Source organism: Clytia hemisphaerica, unplaced genomic scaffold, assembly GCF_902728285.1.
Source record: "Clytia hemisphaerica strain Z4C2 unplaced genomic scaffold, Clytia hemisphaerica genome assembly, whole genome shotgun sequence".
Taxonomy (NCBI): Eukaryota; Metazoa; Cnidaria; class Hydrozoa; order Leptothecata; family Clytiidae; genus Clytia; species Clytia hemisphaerica.
In genome coordinates this window covers 963,807-980,120 of record NW_027104374.1, presented here as the reverse complement: position 1 = coordinate 980,120, position 16,314 = coordinate 963,807, and the positions used below count along the sequence as shown (strand labels likewise).

At 36.8% G+C, this 16,314-nt stretch overlaps 1 protein-coding gene across 1 annotated transcript; it reads right to left on the bottom strand.

The window, feature by feature from the left end:
• Window positions 1–6,653: 6,653 nt before the first annotated feature.
• On the bottom strand, window positions 6,654–7,406 carry LOC136818786 (uncharacterized). Its single transcript, XM_067075023.1, has one exon. The coding sequence runs from the start codon at window positions 7,404–7,406 to the stop codon at window positions 6,654–6,656; it is 753 nt and encodes a 250-aa protein (XP_066931124.1).
• Between the last annotated feature and the right edge of the window lie 8,908 nt (window positions 7,407–16,314).

Here is a 16,314-nt window from a genome sequence, read left to right as displayed (position 1 = left end):
ACCATCTGGCCGTAAAACTTAACCGTGTGAAGAGATGGAAGCTCGTCAGGCAAAGAATCCAAGAAAGGTATTCAATTAATGTGAACTTTTCTGATCACCATACTAACTATTTCACAGCATACGAGTATGTCACTAAGGGAGGAAACTATGTAAAGAGTTCTAATCACGCTGTCTATACAGAAAAAAGAAAGTCAAGTGAAAGCAGGCCAGCCAGCAGTGATGAAGGAGTACCCACCAAGTCTAAAGCCAAGGCACGTAGGTCAGATGTTGTAGATATCTATGGACTACTTGTTAAGAAAAACATTAAAAGCGATCTAGACTTGTGCGCTCAGGCAAAACTTGAACTGGACGACGGAAAAGATGATCTCGCCAGGCTGGTGTTGAGTAAAAACCGAGAAATCTCGTCTGGAAATTTTAAAACAGCTTGGCGCTTACACGATTCGGCTAAGTTGTTGTTGCGAGAAAGAAATCGCAATCTTATTGATGTTTTTACTGCCCTTCGAAACGCAAAGTGTCACTGTGATGACGACTGCTTGTGGTACATGAGTGCATGCCAGATTTTGGAAAGAAACGAAATTTCACTGAAAACATTCACCACCGCCATCTACTCGGCTTTTGAAGTATGGTCGTAGAAAGGAGAACAATGTTATCCTTATTGGCAACTGCACATGGGTAAAAACATTTCTCTTGAAACCGCTAACCTTGGTTTACAGATGTTTTTTTAATCCAACTTCTACCACGTTCGCATGGGTCGGTGCAGAGGAAGCCGAAATAATATTCCTTAACGATTTCCGATGGTCAGAGAAGGTCATCCCATGGAGTGATTTGTTGAACCTCTTGGAGGGGGAGCCAATTCATATTGCTGCGCCCAAAACACACTTCGTTCAAGATATTGTGTGGGACAGGAAAACCCCAATCTTCAGCACAGCAAATGCAGAAATTAAAAGGTATGAACGGGGCAGCGTAATCAATGAAGTGGAGACCAGGATGATGGCAGCACGTTGGTGTGTATTCAACTTTTTCATGCCGATTCACAATCCGCGCGTGATCAAGCCGTGCGTAAAGTGTTTCCATGATTTCATAGACATGTTTGCAAACAAAGATATCTAGAACTAACCCGTTATGTTTTTGAAAGTTATTTTTTTTTTGCTAGGTAAAGAATTTACTCTTTACCATATTTTGTTGACATTTTACTGACTTACTTTTTGAACAGGTATTGGATTGTTTTTGCATTTTTTCAGTTAATTTTACAGCTGCCTTGCTCAAGTTGACTTAAAGCGCAAAGCGTAAAGTGTAAAGTAGAACAGTCTGTAAAAAATATTATATAAAATATAATATTTTTTAAAAACTGTCCTACTTTACACTTTACGCTTTACGCTTTGAGTCAACTTCAAGCCTTGACGTTGACGTGTAAAGCGTAAAGTGTAAAGTGGAACAGTCTGTAAAAAATATTATATAAAATATAATATTTTTTAAAAACTGTCCTACTTTACACTTTACGCTTTGCGCTCTAAGATTATTAGCACGCAGCATGGTCAAAAAAGAGCTTTGCGTCTGATCACTTCCTTTGAGAGAAAATAAGTCAAGTCGCGTACAAAGGTTTTCATTTTGATTCTGTGTATATAGTGTATACAGTAAAAGGACTATGAAATTTTTGAGATTTTGAGTTAGTTCGTTTTATTTTAAGATTTTGTTTGTTTTGTCGTTTTCTAGCAAGCAAAGTGGACGCTACGCTTAATTTAGAAATTCCCTAATAGATTATTTTGCAAAATAGCTTTTTGAAATGAGACAGTTTTTCCTAAAAACCCCCGCTTTTAACCCGTTGAGTTTTTTAACCATATATATATTATTGTTAAATAGTTTTTTTGTGGCGCGCTGTAAAAAAGCCGAACATAAAAAGCTAAAAGATACCTCAATATTTGGTTCGTCCCCCTTTCTTCTTGATAACCTTCTTGTATCCGCGTGTCCATGTTCCCAATGATTTTATTAATGATGTTTCGGTCAAAATTTAAAATGATGTCAGTTACCCTAGCCACAAATTCATCAAAGGTTTGATGGGTGATGTTGTTTGTGATTGCACCTTGCTCCAGCTTCTGACCAACCAAGTGAAAAAAAAAAATTCTCAATGGGGTTCAAGTCTGGGGACCTTGCTGGGATAGATACCAGTTCTGCTCCCAAGTCTTCCAAAATCTCCTGCGCAATCCTTGAGTTTTGAACGGGGCATCCATCCTGAAGGTAGCGTCTGTCTGTCGGGTTAATGCTCCAGTCAAAGGCACGTGGAATGCACTGGTCCATCATTTTGGAAAAACTTCTTACCTGTCAAGCCGGTGTAATGTTCACACAGCACTACTCTCCTCTCTCGTACGATATCCCAACCATGAATTTTGCCTGCACTGTACCCGCTTTGTTCAATTTTGCTGTGCATCCTCTTTCCAATCCTTCATCTGGTCTTCTCCAAACTTTTGATTTGACTGATTTGGCTTGGTCGAATGCGTTTTCTTTGAATACAAACCCTGTACCATCCATGTAGAGTGAGACGCCGCGGTTCCAAAATTCCTGTGTGACATTTGCTTTCTTCTTCTCCTTGCACCACTTCAACCGATTTTTCATATCCTCCTTTGACAATTGACCTTTCTTTCTTGCATTCCTGTATCCATATCCCAGATTATTCATCGTTCTCCTGATTGTTCGATTGCTGCATCTTCTTTCAGCTCCAATCTCCTTTTGCACCCGCTTCGATGTGAAATTTGGATCCGTCTCCCTCAACTGTACAATGGTTCTCCCGATGTTTTCCTCTGGTCTCTTTCGTCCAACTTCTTTGGTCTTCCAATACCACTGCCAATGCGCCGGTCTTTCTTCACTTCCCCTTCCAGACTCTTCTTTGCGTGTTTGTATATCGTCGCCTTTCCAAATTCTTTTGAACTTCTTTACCAGGGCGTCTCCTTTGATGTTCAACACTTGGTAGTGATATCGCATGGCAAAAAGATTTTTCGATCGGCACAGCTTTAGTTGACTTGTTCTTCTTCTTGCAAATTCCTCCATCATTTCCAGCTTTCTTCTTTGTGTTTCTTCCTTTTGGTTTCATTTTTTCTACTTTTTTCTACTTTTTTTAAAAAAAAAAATTAAAAGAATTAAAATTAAAGTTACAGCACTATGTTCCCCCACATGCAGCTCTAGCTACCATTTTGAATCTTCAATTTCTGTAAACCCATAATCCTTTTTAAGCTCTGTCTACATTACTATCTTTTTCAGTGAAAAAATTAATGAAGAGTTTTAAAACAATGATCTTTTTCTAAAAATTAGAATTCAAAACTTTCAATAAAGTCTACAACCTATCACTACAAAATGTGCTAATGCTCCCCCATGCTGTTCCAGCTACCATTTTGAATTTTTTATTTCTGTATACCCAAATTCCTTTTTAGGTTCTGTTTACACTCATTATAAAGACCCAATTCCTTTTTTTAAAAGATGAAAACGATTTGACTCAATGAAAGGGATAAAAAGTTGAAGTCTTTGAGCTCTAGCAATGAAATACCAAATCTGTGCCTTTTTAAAGCCCAAAAACCCTTAAAAAGCCTTGGGCCATCCCATGAGACATTAGTAAAACAGAAAAGTTGAAAATAAACAGCTTAAACATCTCCCAAGTCCTAATATAATCAGTTAAAATAAAAAAAAACTGTTAAAATTTCAACAATAAAACTTTAAAAAACTCTAAGTCTTAAATTGCCTCAGACAATCATGGACAAAAGGTCTGTAGACTTTTAGAAATTTCCTCTCCCCACAATGTTGATAGAGAATGAGTTGTGATATTGCCGTGTAGCGATGCCAGCACCAGTACTACAACATTGCAGAGGGGGGAGAGGGGAAAGTAGGGCATTTTGAGAGATTTTTCTCAATTTTTGAAAAGTCTACAACCTTTTGTCCATGATTGTCTGAATTTTAAAAAAAAAATTGAAAAGGGAATATGTACGGCACTATGATTTCTGAAAAAATATGACCCTAGAGAATGCCAGTGCCAAGTTTTGGGCCGATGGGACCAATAGTGGGTCCAGGACATGACCATTAGTTGATTTCCATGGTTTCAGAGGCCGTAGAGAATGCCAGTGCCAAGATTTGAGTCGCTGGGGCCAATGGTGGGTCCAGGACATGACCATTAGTTGGGTTCCATGGTTTTGGAGGTCGTAGAGAAGGCCAGTGCCAAGTTTTGAGTCGCTGGGGCCAGTGGTGGTTCCAGGACATGACCATTAGTCCGATTCTATGGTTTTCGAATGCAAACGAGGCTGTCACGTTCTAAACATTCGAACGTTTCCTGGCTTGGTCTTTCTTAATTTTTGGTGGAATTGAGTGCTCCAATGACTTCTTTCTAAGTTCAAATACCATTTCTAGTGTTGATTTGTCAGAAATGTGATGTATAAATGGTTGTTTTGTTGTCTTGTGCTGTTGATTTTTTCCATTTCAAGCATGAATATTGTCTGATTACAAGTATTTCTCTGGATTTAATTCATCTTGATGTTGGCATAGTAGCTGGTGCAACAGGTGGGGTGGAGTGATGGCATCATTTTTGCTATTCTGACCTATTTTGTGTGATAAACAAAGTATATAACTGTTTTTAATTTGTTGCTTTTTTCTATTTTTCAGTCAAACTAATCAACGAAATATTATAAAACTATTATCATGGCGTCTGGCCCATCATCAGCAGCGAACAATGAAGAAAATTCACCAGGACTACGACAAGTTTATCTAATAACGTACAGCCAGGTAGATCCGGAAAGAGTACCTACAAAGGAAGATTTTGCTGGTATTGTTGTAGATACATTTGGCGAAAAAATGGTCAATCAGTGGGTTGTGTGCGAGGAGTCTCACCAAGACGGTGGCATTCATTACCATCTGGCCGTAAAACTTAACCGTGTGAAGAGATGGAAGCTCGTCAGGCAAAGAATCCAAGAAAGGTATTCAATTAATGTGAACTTTTCTGATCACCATACTAACTATTTCACAGCATACGAGTATGTCACTAAGGGAGGAAACTATGTAAAGAGTTCTAATCACGCTGTCTATACAGAAAAAAGAAAGTCAAGTGAAAGCAGGCCAGCCAGCAGTGATGAAGGAGTACCCACCAAGTCTAAAGCCAAGGCACGTAGGTCAGATGTTGTAGATATCTATGGACTACTTGTTAAGAAAAACATTAAAAGCGATCTAGACTTGTGCGCTCAGGCAAAACTTGAACTGGACGACGGAAAAGATGATCTCGCCAGGCTGGTGTTGAGTAAAACCGAGAAATCTCGTCTGGAAATTTTAAAAACAGCTTGGCGCTTACACGATTCGGCTAAGTTGTTGCGAGAAAGAAATCGCAATCTTATTGATGTTTTTACTGCCCTTCGAAACGCAAAGTGTCACTGTGATGACGACTGCTTGTGGTACATGAGTGCATGCCAGATTTTGGAAAGAAACGAAATTTCACTGAAAACATTCACCACCGCCATCTACTCGGCTTTGAAGTATGGTCGTAGAAAGGAGAACAATGTTATCCTTATTGGCAACTGCAACATGGGTAAAACATTTCTCTTGAAACCGCTAACCTTGGTTTACAGATGTTTTTTTAATCCAACTTCTACCACGTTCGCATGGGTCGGTGCAGAGGAAGCCGAAATAATATTCCTTAACGATTTCCGATGGTCAGAGAAGGTCATCCCATGGAGTGATTTGTTGAACCTCTTGGAGGGGGAGCCAATTCATATTGCTGCGCCCAAAACACACTTCGTTCAAGATATTGTGTGGGACAGGAAAACCCCAATCTTCAGCACAGCAAATGCAGAAATTAAAAGGTATGAACGGGGCAGCGTAATCAATGAAGTGGAGACCAGGATGATGGCAGCACGTTGGTGTGTATTCAACTTTTTCATGCCGATTCACAATCCGCGCGTGATCAAGCCGTGCGTAAAGTGTTTCCATGATTTCATAGACATGTTTGCAAACAAAGATATCTAGAACTAACCCGTTATGTTTTTGAAAGTTATTTTTTTTTTGCTAGGTAAAGAATTTACTCTTTACCATATTTTGTTGACATTTTACTGACTTACTTTTTGAACAGGTATTGGATTGTTTTTGCATTTTTTCAGTTAATTTTACAGCTGCCTTGCTCAAATTGACTTAAAGCGCAAAGCGTAAAGTGTAAAGTAGAACAGTCTGTAAAAAATATTATATAAAATATAATATTTTTTAAAAACTGTCCTACTTTACACTTTACGCTTTGCGCTCTAAGATTATTAGCACGCAGCATGGTCAAAAAAGAGCTTTGCGTCTGATCACTTCCTTTGAGAGAAAATAAGTCAAGTCGCGTACAAAGGTTTTCATTTTGATTCTGTGTATATAGTGTATACAGTAAAAGGACTATGAAATTTTTGAGATTTTGAGTTAGTTCGTTTTATTTTAAGATTTTGTTTGTTTTGTCGTTTTCTAGCAAGCAAAGTGGACGCTACGCTTAATTTAGAAATTCCCTAATAGATTATTTTGCAAAATAGCTTTTTGAAATGAGACAGTTTTCCTAAAAACCCGCTTTTAACCCGTTGAGTTTTTAACCATATATATATTATTGTTAAATAGTTTTTTGTGCGCGCTGTAAAAAAGCCGAACATAAAAAGCTAAAAGATACCTCAATATTTGGTTCGTCCCCCTTTCTTCTTGATAACTTCTTGTATCCGCGTGTCCATGTTCCCAATGATTTTATTAATGATGTTTCGGTCAAAATTTAAAATGATGTCAGTTACCCTAGCCACAAATTCATCAAAGGTTTGATGGGTGATGTTGTTTGTGATTGCACCTTGCTCCAGCTTCTGACCAACCAAGTGAAAAAAATTCTCAATGGGGTTCAAGTCTGGGGACCTTGCTGGGATAGATACCAGTTCTGCTCCCAAGTCTTCCAAAATCTCCTGCGCAATCCTTGAGTTTTGAACGGGGCATCCATCCTGAAGGTAGCGTCTGTCTGTCGGGTTAATGCTCCAGTCAAAGGCACGTGGAATGCACTGGTCCATCATTTTGGAAAACTTCTTACCTGTCAAGCCGGTGTAATGTTCACACAGCACTACTCCTCTCTCGTACGATATCCCAACCATGAATTTTGCCTGCACTGTACCCGCTTTGTTCAATTTTGCTGTGCATCCTCTTTCCAATCCTTCATCTGGTCTTCTCCAAACTTTTGATTTGACTGATTTGGCTTGGTCGAATGCGTTTTCTTTGAATACAAACCCTGTACCATCCATGTAGAGTGAGACGCCGCGGTTCCAAAATTCCTGTGTGACATTTGCTTTCTTCTTCTCCTTGCACCACTTCAACCGATTTTTCATATCCTCCTTTGACAATTGACCTTTCTTTCTTGCATTCCTGTATCCATATCCCAGATTATTCATCGTTCTCCTGATTGTTCAATTGCTGCATCTTCTTTCAGCTCCAATCTCCTTTTGCACCCGCTTCGATGTGAAATTTGGATCCGTCTCCCTCAACTGTACAATGGTTCTCCCGATGTTCCTCTGGTCTCTTTCGTCCAACTTCTTTGGTCTTCCAATACCACTGCCAATGCGCCGGTCTTTCTTCACTTCCCCTTCCAGACTCTTCTTTGCGTGTTTGTATATCGTCGCCTTTCCAAATTCTTTGAACTTCTTTACCAGGGCGTCTCCTTTGATGTTCAACACTTGGTAGTGATATCGCATGGCAAAAGATTTTTCGATCGGCACAGCTTTAGTTGACTTGTTCTTCTTCTTGCAAATTCCTCCATCATTTCCAGCTTTCTTCTTTGTGTTTCTTCCTTTTGGTTTCATTTTTTCTACTTTTTTCTACTTTTTTTTAAAAAAAAAAATTAAAAGAATTAAAATTAAAGTTACAGCACTATGTTCCCCCACATGCAGCTCTAGCTACCATTTTGAATCTTCAATTTCTGTAAACCCATAATCCTTTTTAAGCTCTGTCTACATTACTATCTTTTTCAGTGAAAAAATTAATGAAGAGTTTTAAAACAATGATCTTTTTCTAAAAATTAGAATTCAAAACTTTCAATAAAGTCTACAACCTATCACTACAAAATGTGCTAATGCTCCCCCATGCTGTTCCAGCTACCATTTTGAATTTTTTATTTCTGTATACCCAAATTCCTTTTTAGGTTCTGTTTACACTCATTATAAAGACCCAATTCCTTTTTTTAAAAGATGAAAACGATTTGACTCAATGAAAGGGATAAAAAGTTGAAGTCTTTGAGCTCTAGCAATGAAATACCAAATCTGTGCCTTTTTAAAGCCCAAAAACCCTTAAAAAAGCCTTGGGCCATCCCATGAGACATTAGTAAAACAGAAAAGTTGAAAATAAACAGCTTAAAACATCTCCCAAGTCCTAATATAATCAGTTAAAATAAAAAAAAACTGTTAAAATTTCAACAATAAAACTTTAAAAAACTCTAAGTCTTAAATTGCCTCAGACAATCATGGACAAAAGGTCTGTAGACTTTTAGAAATTTCCTCTCCCCACAATGTTGATAGAGAATGAGTTGTGATATTGCCGTGTAGCGATGCCAGCACCAGTACTACAACATTGCAGAGGGGGGAGAGGGGAAAGTAGGGCATTTTGAGAGATTTTTCTCAATTTTTGAAAAGTCTACAACCTTTTGTCCATGATTGTAGAGGTCAATACCATTTTTCTTTAAAGTGAAGACCGTTCTATAGACCATTACACCATTTTACTTCCTCTCTCTATAAGGTAGAGTACCATAACTTTCCCCGATTTCTTGTGTACCGGTAGTTTTCCAATTCGGGTTATATTTCTGGACCTGTTAAAAGGACCACTGAAGATGGAAATATTACACACTTTACTTGTCCTTTCCGAGAAAATGGCAGATGCACAAAAGAGGAAAGAGGAGGAAATGCTAAAGCAAAATTGTACCTGTTTTAGCCAATCAACTATGATCAAGCTGTGTGGACCAAAGCCAAAAGGTGACCCTTTTGATTTTTTTCTTACAAGCTCAGCTCATTTTCAATTTCGTCCTTTTTTGTGTCTTAAAGGTTAAGTTTTGGACAGAACATGACTTTCATGTTTTATTTTTTATTTTCAGAGCCCGACGTCATTGTGATATCTTCGGATGAAGAACGAAAAAGTGGAGAAGATGAGAAAATATTGAAAAGGAAAACCAAAAGGACTAGTGTGACAGTGGAGGTGGAAGATTTTATAGTAAGGAAACAGAAAAAGAAAAAGTCAAAACAAAAAGAATGTTTCTTGATTATTTCAACCCAATCCAAAATGTTTCAAAAACCGAAGACCATTCTGTAGTCCAGTACCACGAAAAGCCCGGTGATTTCATAAGAGCTTCTATTGGAAGACCGTAATAAAGTCAAATTTAAGATTCCAAAGTCAAAGAGAAAGTAAAAAAGCATCAAATTTTCAAAGTGTTAACCTAAATTGAATTGATACTCTTTTAAAAACAAAGACCATTCGGTAGACCAGTAGGCCAGGAGTAGCCCGGTGGATTTATGAGAGTTTCTATGGGAAGACCATCAGACCGTCAATTTTGAGTTTCCAATGTCATAAAGGAAGCAAAAAGCATCAAAATTATCAAATTCCTAACTCAAATTCAATTGACAGTATCTTTTGAAAATGAAGACCATTCTGTAGACCAGTAGGCCAGGGGTAGCCCGGTGGATTTAAGAGAGTTTCTATTGAGAGACCGTCAGACCGTCGAATTTAAGATTCAAAAGTCAAAATGAAGGTAAAAAAAGTATCAAAGTTTCCAAATTCTTAACCTAAATTGAATTGATACTTTTTTTTAAAACGAAGACCATTCTTTAGACCAGTAGACCAGAAGTAGCTCGGTGGATTTATGAGAGTTTCTATTGGAAGACCGTAAGACCGTCGAATTTGAGATTCCAAAGTCAAAGGGAAGGTAAAAAAGCATCAAAAGTTTCAAAGTCCTAACTCAAATTGGATTTATACTCTTTTGAAAACGAAGACCATTCTGTAGACCAGTAGACCAGGGGTAGACCGGTGATTTTATGAGAGTTTCTATAGGAAGACCATCAGACCGTCGAATTTGAGATTCCAGAGTCAAAGGGAAGGTAAGAGACCTTCAAAAGTTTCAAAGTCCTAACTCAAATTCGATTTATACTATTTTGAAAATGAAGACCAATCCGTAGACCAGTAGACCAGGGGTAGCCCGGTGGATTTATGAGAGTTTCTATTGAAAGACCGTAAGACCGTCAAATTTGAGATTCCAGAGTCAAAGGGAAGGTAAAAAACATCAAAAGTTTCAAAGTCCTCACTCAAATTCGATTTATACTCTTTTGAAAACGAAGACCATTCTGTAGACCAGTAGACCAGGGGTAGCCCGGTGATTTTATGAGAGTTTCTATAGGAAGACCATCAGACCGTCGAATTTGAGATTCCAGAGTCAAAGGCAAGGTAAGAAAGCATCAAAAGTTTCAAAGTCCTAACTCAAATTCGATTTATACTCTTTTGAAAACGAAGACCATTCTGTAGACCAGTAGACCAGGGGTAGCCCGGTGATTTTATGAGAGTTTCTATAGGAAGACCACCAGACCGTCGAATTTGAGATTCCAGAGTCAAAGGGAAGGCAAGAAAGCATCAAAAGTGTCAAAGTCCTCACTCAAATTCGATTTATACTATTTTGAAAACGAAGACCATTCTGTAGACCAGTAGACCAGGGGTAGCCCGGTGATTTTATGAGACTTTCTATAGGAAGACCATCAGACCGTCGAATTTGAGATTCCAGAGTCAAAGTAAAGGTAAGAAAGCATCAAAAGTTTCAAAGTCCTAACTCAAATTCGATTTATACTCTTTTGAAAATGAAGACCATTCTGTAGACTAGTAGACCAGGGGTAGCCCGGTGGATTTATGACAGTTTCTATTGGAAGACCGTAAGACCGTCGAATTTGAGATTCCAGAGTCAAAGGGAAGGTAAGAAAGCTTCAAAGGTTTAAAGTCCTAACTCAAATTCGATTTATACTCTTTTGAAAATGAAGACCATTCTGTAGACCAGTATACCAGGGGTAGCCCGGTAGATTTATGAGAGTTTCTATTGGAAGACCGCAAGACCGTCGAATTTGAGATTCCAGAATCAAAGGGAAGGTAAAAAAGCATCAAAAGACAAGAAGATCATCGCATTAGACTTGATCCAAGATGGTGCAGAGGGGTCTATATTTTCAAGTGGTCGGGTATGAAACATTGCCAATCTCCTTTTCACAGCCTCTTCTTCTTTACCAAATTTTGGCATCGCATTACATATCAAGAAGACACCAGCTGCCATCTTTCTCATCTTTGGTGACTTGAACTTGAAAGCTTGAGGAAACCGGCCATTTTGGAACAGCATTTTTGCAATGTCTGGGGGCGTCATCTCACGCGTCCATTCATCAACATAAAGCAGCTCTGTATCATCGGTTATCATGGACAGACCAAACGTGGTTTCTTTTGTCAAAATGGAGATCTTTTCTTCGGGTATTAATGCGGAAAAGAAGTTCATGATTGATGTTTTGCCTGAGTCGATTTTTCCATATATGTTAGCTTTCTCGTTTTGTCTGGTAGCTGGAAGCAAAGTAGGCATTGGTAAATTCTGTGGGCCAATTTGACTTGGTCTTCTAACTTTGGAAACCAATTCTCGATTGCTGAAGCCATGAAACCTCCGTGACAATTCGTCCGATAGGGATCAAAATCGTGAAAGCTGCGTGGAATTATGACGCCAAATGACGAGATTGGTAAAGGGGCAACTGACGTATGCTCGACTTGAAAGTTTTAAATATGTATTGTTCTTCACCTCGATGAAATCGTTGTCGATCTTGATTTTAGGAAAGAGCTGAAAAAGAAAATTGGAACAATTAGTATGTTTTCAATCCGTCTCAAGTCCATTAAAAGTCTAAAATTGACGTCCTACGGTCTGCCAGTACAAATGCTCATAAATGATACGGCCTACTGGCGGTCTAACGGTCTATGAAATGGACTACTACAGTTGAGCTACTTTTCAAAGAATTCTAAAAACAGTCATATATGAAAATAACGAAAAGAACACCTTTTGAAAGTCTAAAATTGACGGCCTACGGTCTTCCATTACAAATGCTCATTAATGAGACGGCCTACTGGCGGTCTAACAGTCTATGAAATGGACTACTACAGTTGAGCTACTTTTCAAAGAACTCTAAAAACAGTCATAGATGAAAATAACGAAAAGAACACCTTTTGAAAGTCTAAAATTGATGGCCTACGGTCTGCCAGTACAAATGCTCATAAATGAGACGGCCTACTGGCGGTCTAACGGTCTATGAAATGGACTACCACAGTTGAGCTACTTTTCAAAGAATTCTAAAAACAGTCATAGATTAAAATGACGAAAAGAACACCTTTCATGAGTCTAAAATTGACGGCCTACGGTCTTCCAGTGCAAATGCTCTTAACCCTATTTTTATCAGGGGGGGGGGTGTTTTCCACCAGGCTGGCACTCTTTTGCTAATAGCTCACTGAAAATTTTTTTTAACACTCTGAAAGTTTTTGACTTTTAATATAATCCTATTAGCAGCATGTATACTAAATTTTACAATTATTTACCGACCAGATCAGGTTTTATTACTTTTTTGTGCAGGCATATCATAAAATCCAGCTAAAACCCTGTAAAATCATAAAATCTTTAATTTAGCATAACTTTTGATCTAGGTATCCAACTGACTTCAAATTTTGACAGGTTTTAGGTATCAATGATAAATTTTAAAAAATATCTTAGAAATTTTCAAAAACTGCTGACGTCATCAAAAATGACGTCATTGTTTTTTGAAAAAAATTACTCATTTTCTGCATGGACTTTAAACCCCGATTTTATTAGTATGTTAAAAACCGGCAAATATGATCAAGATATTCTTTTTGGCTTTTAGAAATTCAAAACAGAATTGAAAAATCTCCATTCGTTCAACTTTAATTGCTATTTTATTGAATAGTGCTTTTTCATTGGTCAGCGATAATTGTGAAACTTTGTGATGACGTCATCACCTTTATGATGACGTCATCAACCCAAATTTTTTTGTATGAACTCCTTTTATGGTGGAAAACATTTGTGCCAAATTTCAAGTCCATACCTTTTCTAGATCAAAAGTTATACAAGGCTGGTGGAAAACACCCCCCTTGAGAATACAAAATCCAAAAAAGCCTGATAATAATAGGGTTAAATGAGACGGCCTACTGGCGGTCTAACGGTCTATGAAATGGACTACCACAGTTAAACTTTTCAATTTATAAACTTAAAAATGAAAAATAAATTCTGATGGTCATGTTGTAAAGATTACGAGCTAACGAATTCAAGCCTTAACTTTTTAGTAGACTAAACCATTTTATCAAAATCAAAGTACTCACTTCAGTATGAATGCTAGACATATGCTTTAAAAGATTTGCATGGTTTGCCAATACTAATTCCTTTAGTCCTGCGTTCGTTTGTACTTTGCAGAGAAATTCTTCAGGATCGCAAAGAAGTTTGAATGTGAATTTTGCTGTCGGTGAAGAAAAAAAGGAAAAGCTGTAAAAATCTAGAATTTTCCACTTTACAAAGTTCAAATTTTTTTAAATCAATAGGAAACTCAAACAGTTTAATATCAAGAAAAACGTTATGTTGAAATTATTCAATTACTCCTAAAAATTTACGAAATTCAAAGCCATGAAAAAATTTATGCCTGCCTAAATTAAGTTACCTTCTTCAGGTTTGAAATAAACCATGCCACGGTACAAGCGATAGTTAAGCTTCTTCATCAATTCAGAGATTTTGTCTGCAGCCTTTGATAGGTTTGATGATGGCGGTGCCCCTCCTCTAATGTCCCCATACCTTCATAAATATGGATAAGTTTAGATTTTTTCAGATTTTTGCTGGCGTTGGAAATGATTCTGCAATCCGAATATCACAGCAGTGAAGACGACACACTTCCTGACGTTGGGCACGAACAGTCTCGTCAACCATATCACAAGGCATTGTCGGATGAGCTTTTTCAAAGCAGTGGAACAGGCTGTCATGTACGAGTGTTTGGATGCATTTGCTATTGTGCTCCTAAAACAAAGGCAAAAAAAATGATTAAAAATATCAGAAATTCGGTTTTAATTCCTTGCTAAACGTTTTAGGTCTGCCGATGAAATATAAAATTTGTAAATTTGAGTTAATGGAAATAATAGAAGAAATTTTTCTCACTTTAACAGTTTGTTGCAGCATTCTGAATATTGACTCTCTAACATTGGTAGATTTGGTCATCATCGGCTTATTTTCAAATTTGGTGTCGGTAGCGTTATGAAATCCCTGAAAAATTTCATGTTCCTGGATGATAGATTTTTCATAACAGATGAAAAAATTGATACAAGCACAAAAGGGATCTTCTGTTCTTGTTTCTCCACGCTTTTTCGGGTTTGATTGAGTTCCAGAGACGTACGAAATGAAGAATTTTATTTTCATATTTGCCAGCACTTCATCGAGAATGAAACGGACATTACAAATGGATAGTTTATCCTCGTCTGCGAAAATGGCACGACGTGCTAGAACACCATCGGTTTTTTTATCTAAATTAAAAAAAGTAAGAAGTTATTGCAAAGTTGAGTTTAAATTTGTAGAAGAGAACTTAGCATAAAAAACGCAGCATAATTTGTTTTAAAGTTAGAAACATTCCTTCACGTCAACCCAATTTCTTGCACAGAAATCACTTGGAAGTCTACCATTTAAGACAAAAACTGTTCATTCATAATTTATATTTCTCGGAATTTTAATCGAAATATAAAATATTCATTTCTTACCAAAGACATGATGTTGCTCTGTAAGGAGTTAATAATTGCCCTAGAATTCAGCTGTCTTGACGGGTGTGATGACATCTTGAAAATTGCAAAAAATTCTTCTGCACATAAAAATCCAATCTGTATTCTACACTGTTTAATACAAGTAAAAAAATTGCTACCGTTTAGAATATTATGATAATATAATCATAACATTTTATTTCGAATATAATATATGATATTATAATATATCATAATATTTTATTTCGAATATAATATATGATATTATAATATATCATAAATGTGATGACCTTCGTTGGTCATTTGACAGGTACAGATTCTTCTTATCAATTATGAGAAATTGAACAATAATCAGCACTATTATGACAGAGATTAATTGTTCCTTTGAAAACTGATTTTACTGTTCTTAGTGATAAGAGAACAATTTTTTCGTTTGTTTGAATAATTAAATGAGCATCTATATTGTCCCCATATCACCAGAGAATAGAATATTCCTCCAATGAATGGAACAAAATATTCTTCGTGGTATATTGAAATTGCTCCTTCATATAAAGAAACAAATAATACCCCGCGGTATATTGAATTTGTTCCATTATATCAAAGAACAAATAATTCCCCGCAGTTTATTAAAATTGTTCTTTCATATAATGGAACATCTTTGAGTCCGTAAGAAAAGAACAAAAAAGGGTCATTGTTGTGACCGATTTGTTCTATTTAAACAAAACAATTCATTCTCTGCAAAGAGAACAAAAGGAAATAAAATGGAATTCTCAAGAGTAGAGTTTCTTAGAATGTTCCATAAGAAACAAAAAAGAGACTTAACTGATGTTCCTTCACTGTACATCGCAGTGCGACATTAAATGTATCAATTTGGGAATCGTTCTCTGTAGAAAAATCCCTAGATACCGAAAAAAGAATAGAGCCTTTGTTAGTAATCCTTTCAAGAGTGATAAAAATCCTTTGTTATAACAATTGCTAGTTGTTACATAACTTGGGTTTTTGTCTAACGAGGTGGTATAAAATCAACTACATTAAGGTATTTAAATTAAACAAAAATTGTAGCGTCCACATTTTAAAAAATTGCAGTATTTTTGGCAGGCCGGAAATATTGATGCTTTAAAGTGTCTTTTTAAGTTTTCATAAGTTTTGATCATCATAGAAGTTTTTGAATACGTTATTTCAAAAATACAAATTACGTCAAAACGCAACAATCTCTGAATATTTATATTTGATAATCTCATATTTCCTGCCCTTTTAGAGCGATTGCAAATCTATATTCTAACCCATTTCTTGAGATGGAGGTTTCTTGCCCACGTTGTCTTCTTCAACTTTCCACGTTTGGATTGTTTCTTCATTTACCACCACTGAGAAAAGAAGAAACATGGTAAATGGCCAAGAGGAAATGTTCAAAGAAAAAACATTGACAAAAGCTTTCTAAGATGCCCTAAAAATTATTTTTCGTTATAGTTTTTCTTGGAAATCATTTAACGTATCTTCTATCATTTGCGTACACAGCACTTT

Bases quoted from the DNA above. Each gene is read 5' to 3' on its own strand.
- LOC136818786 (XM_067075023.1), bottom strand. From the start codon at position 7,406: ATGAATAATCTGGGATATGGATACAGGAATGCAAGAAAGAAAGGTCAA.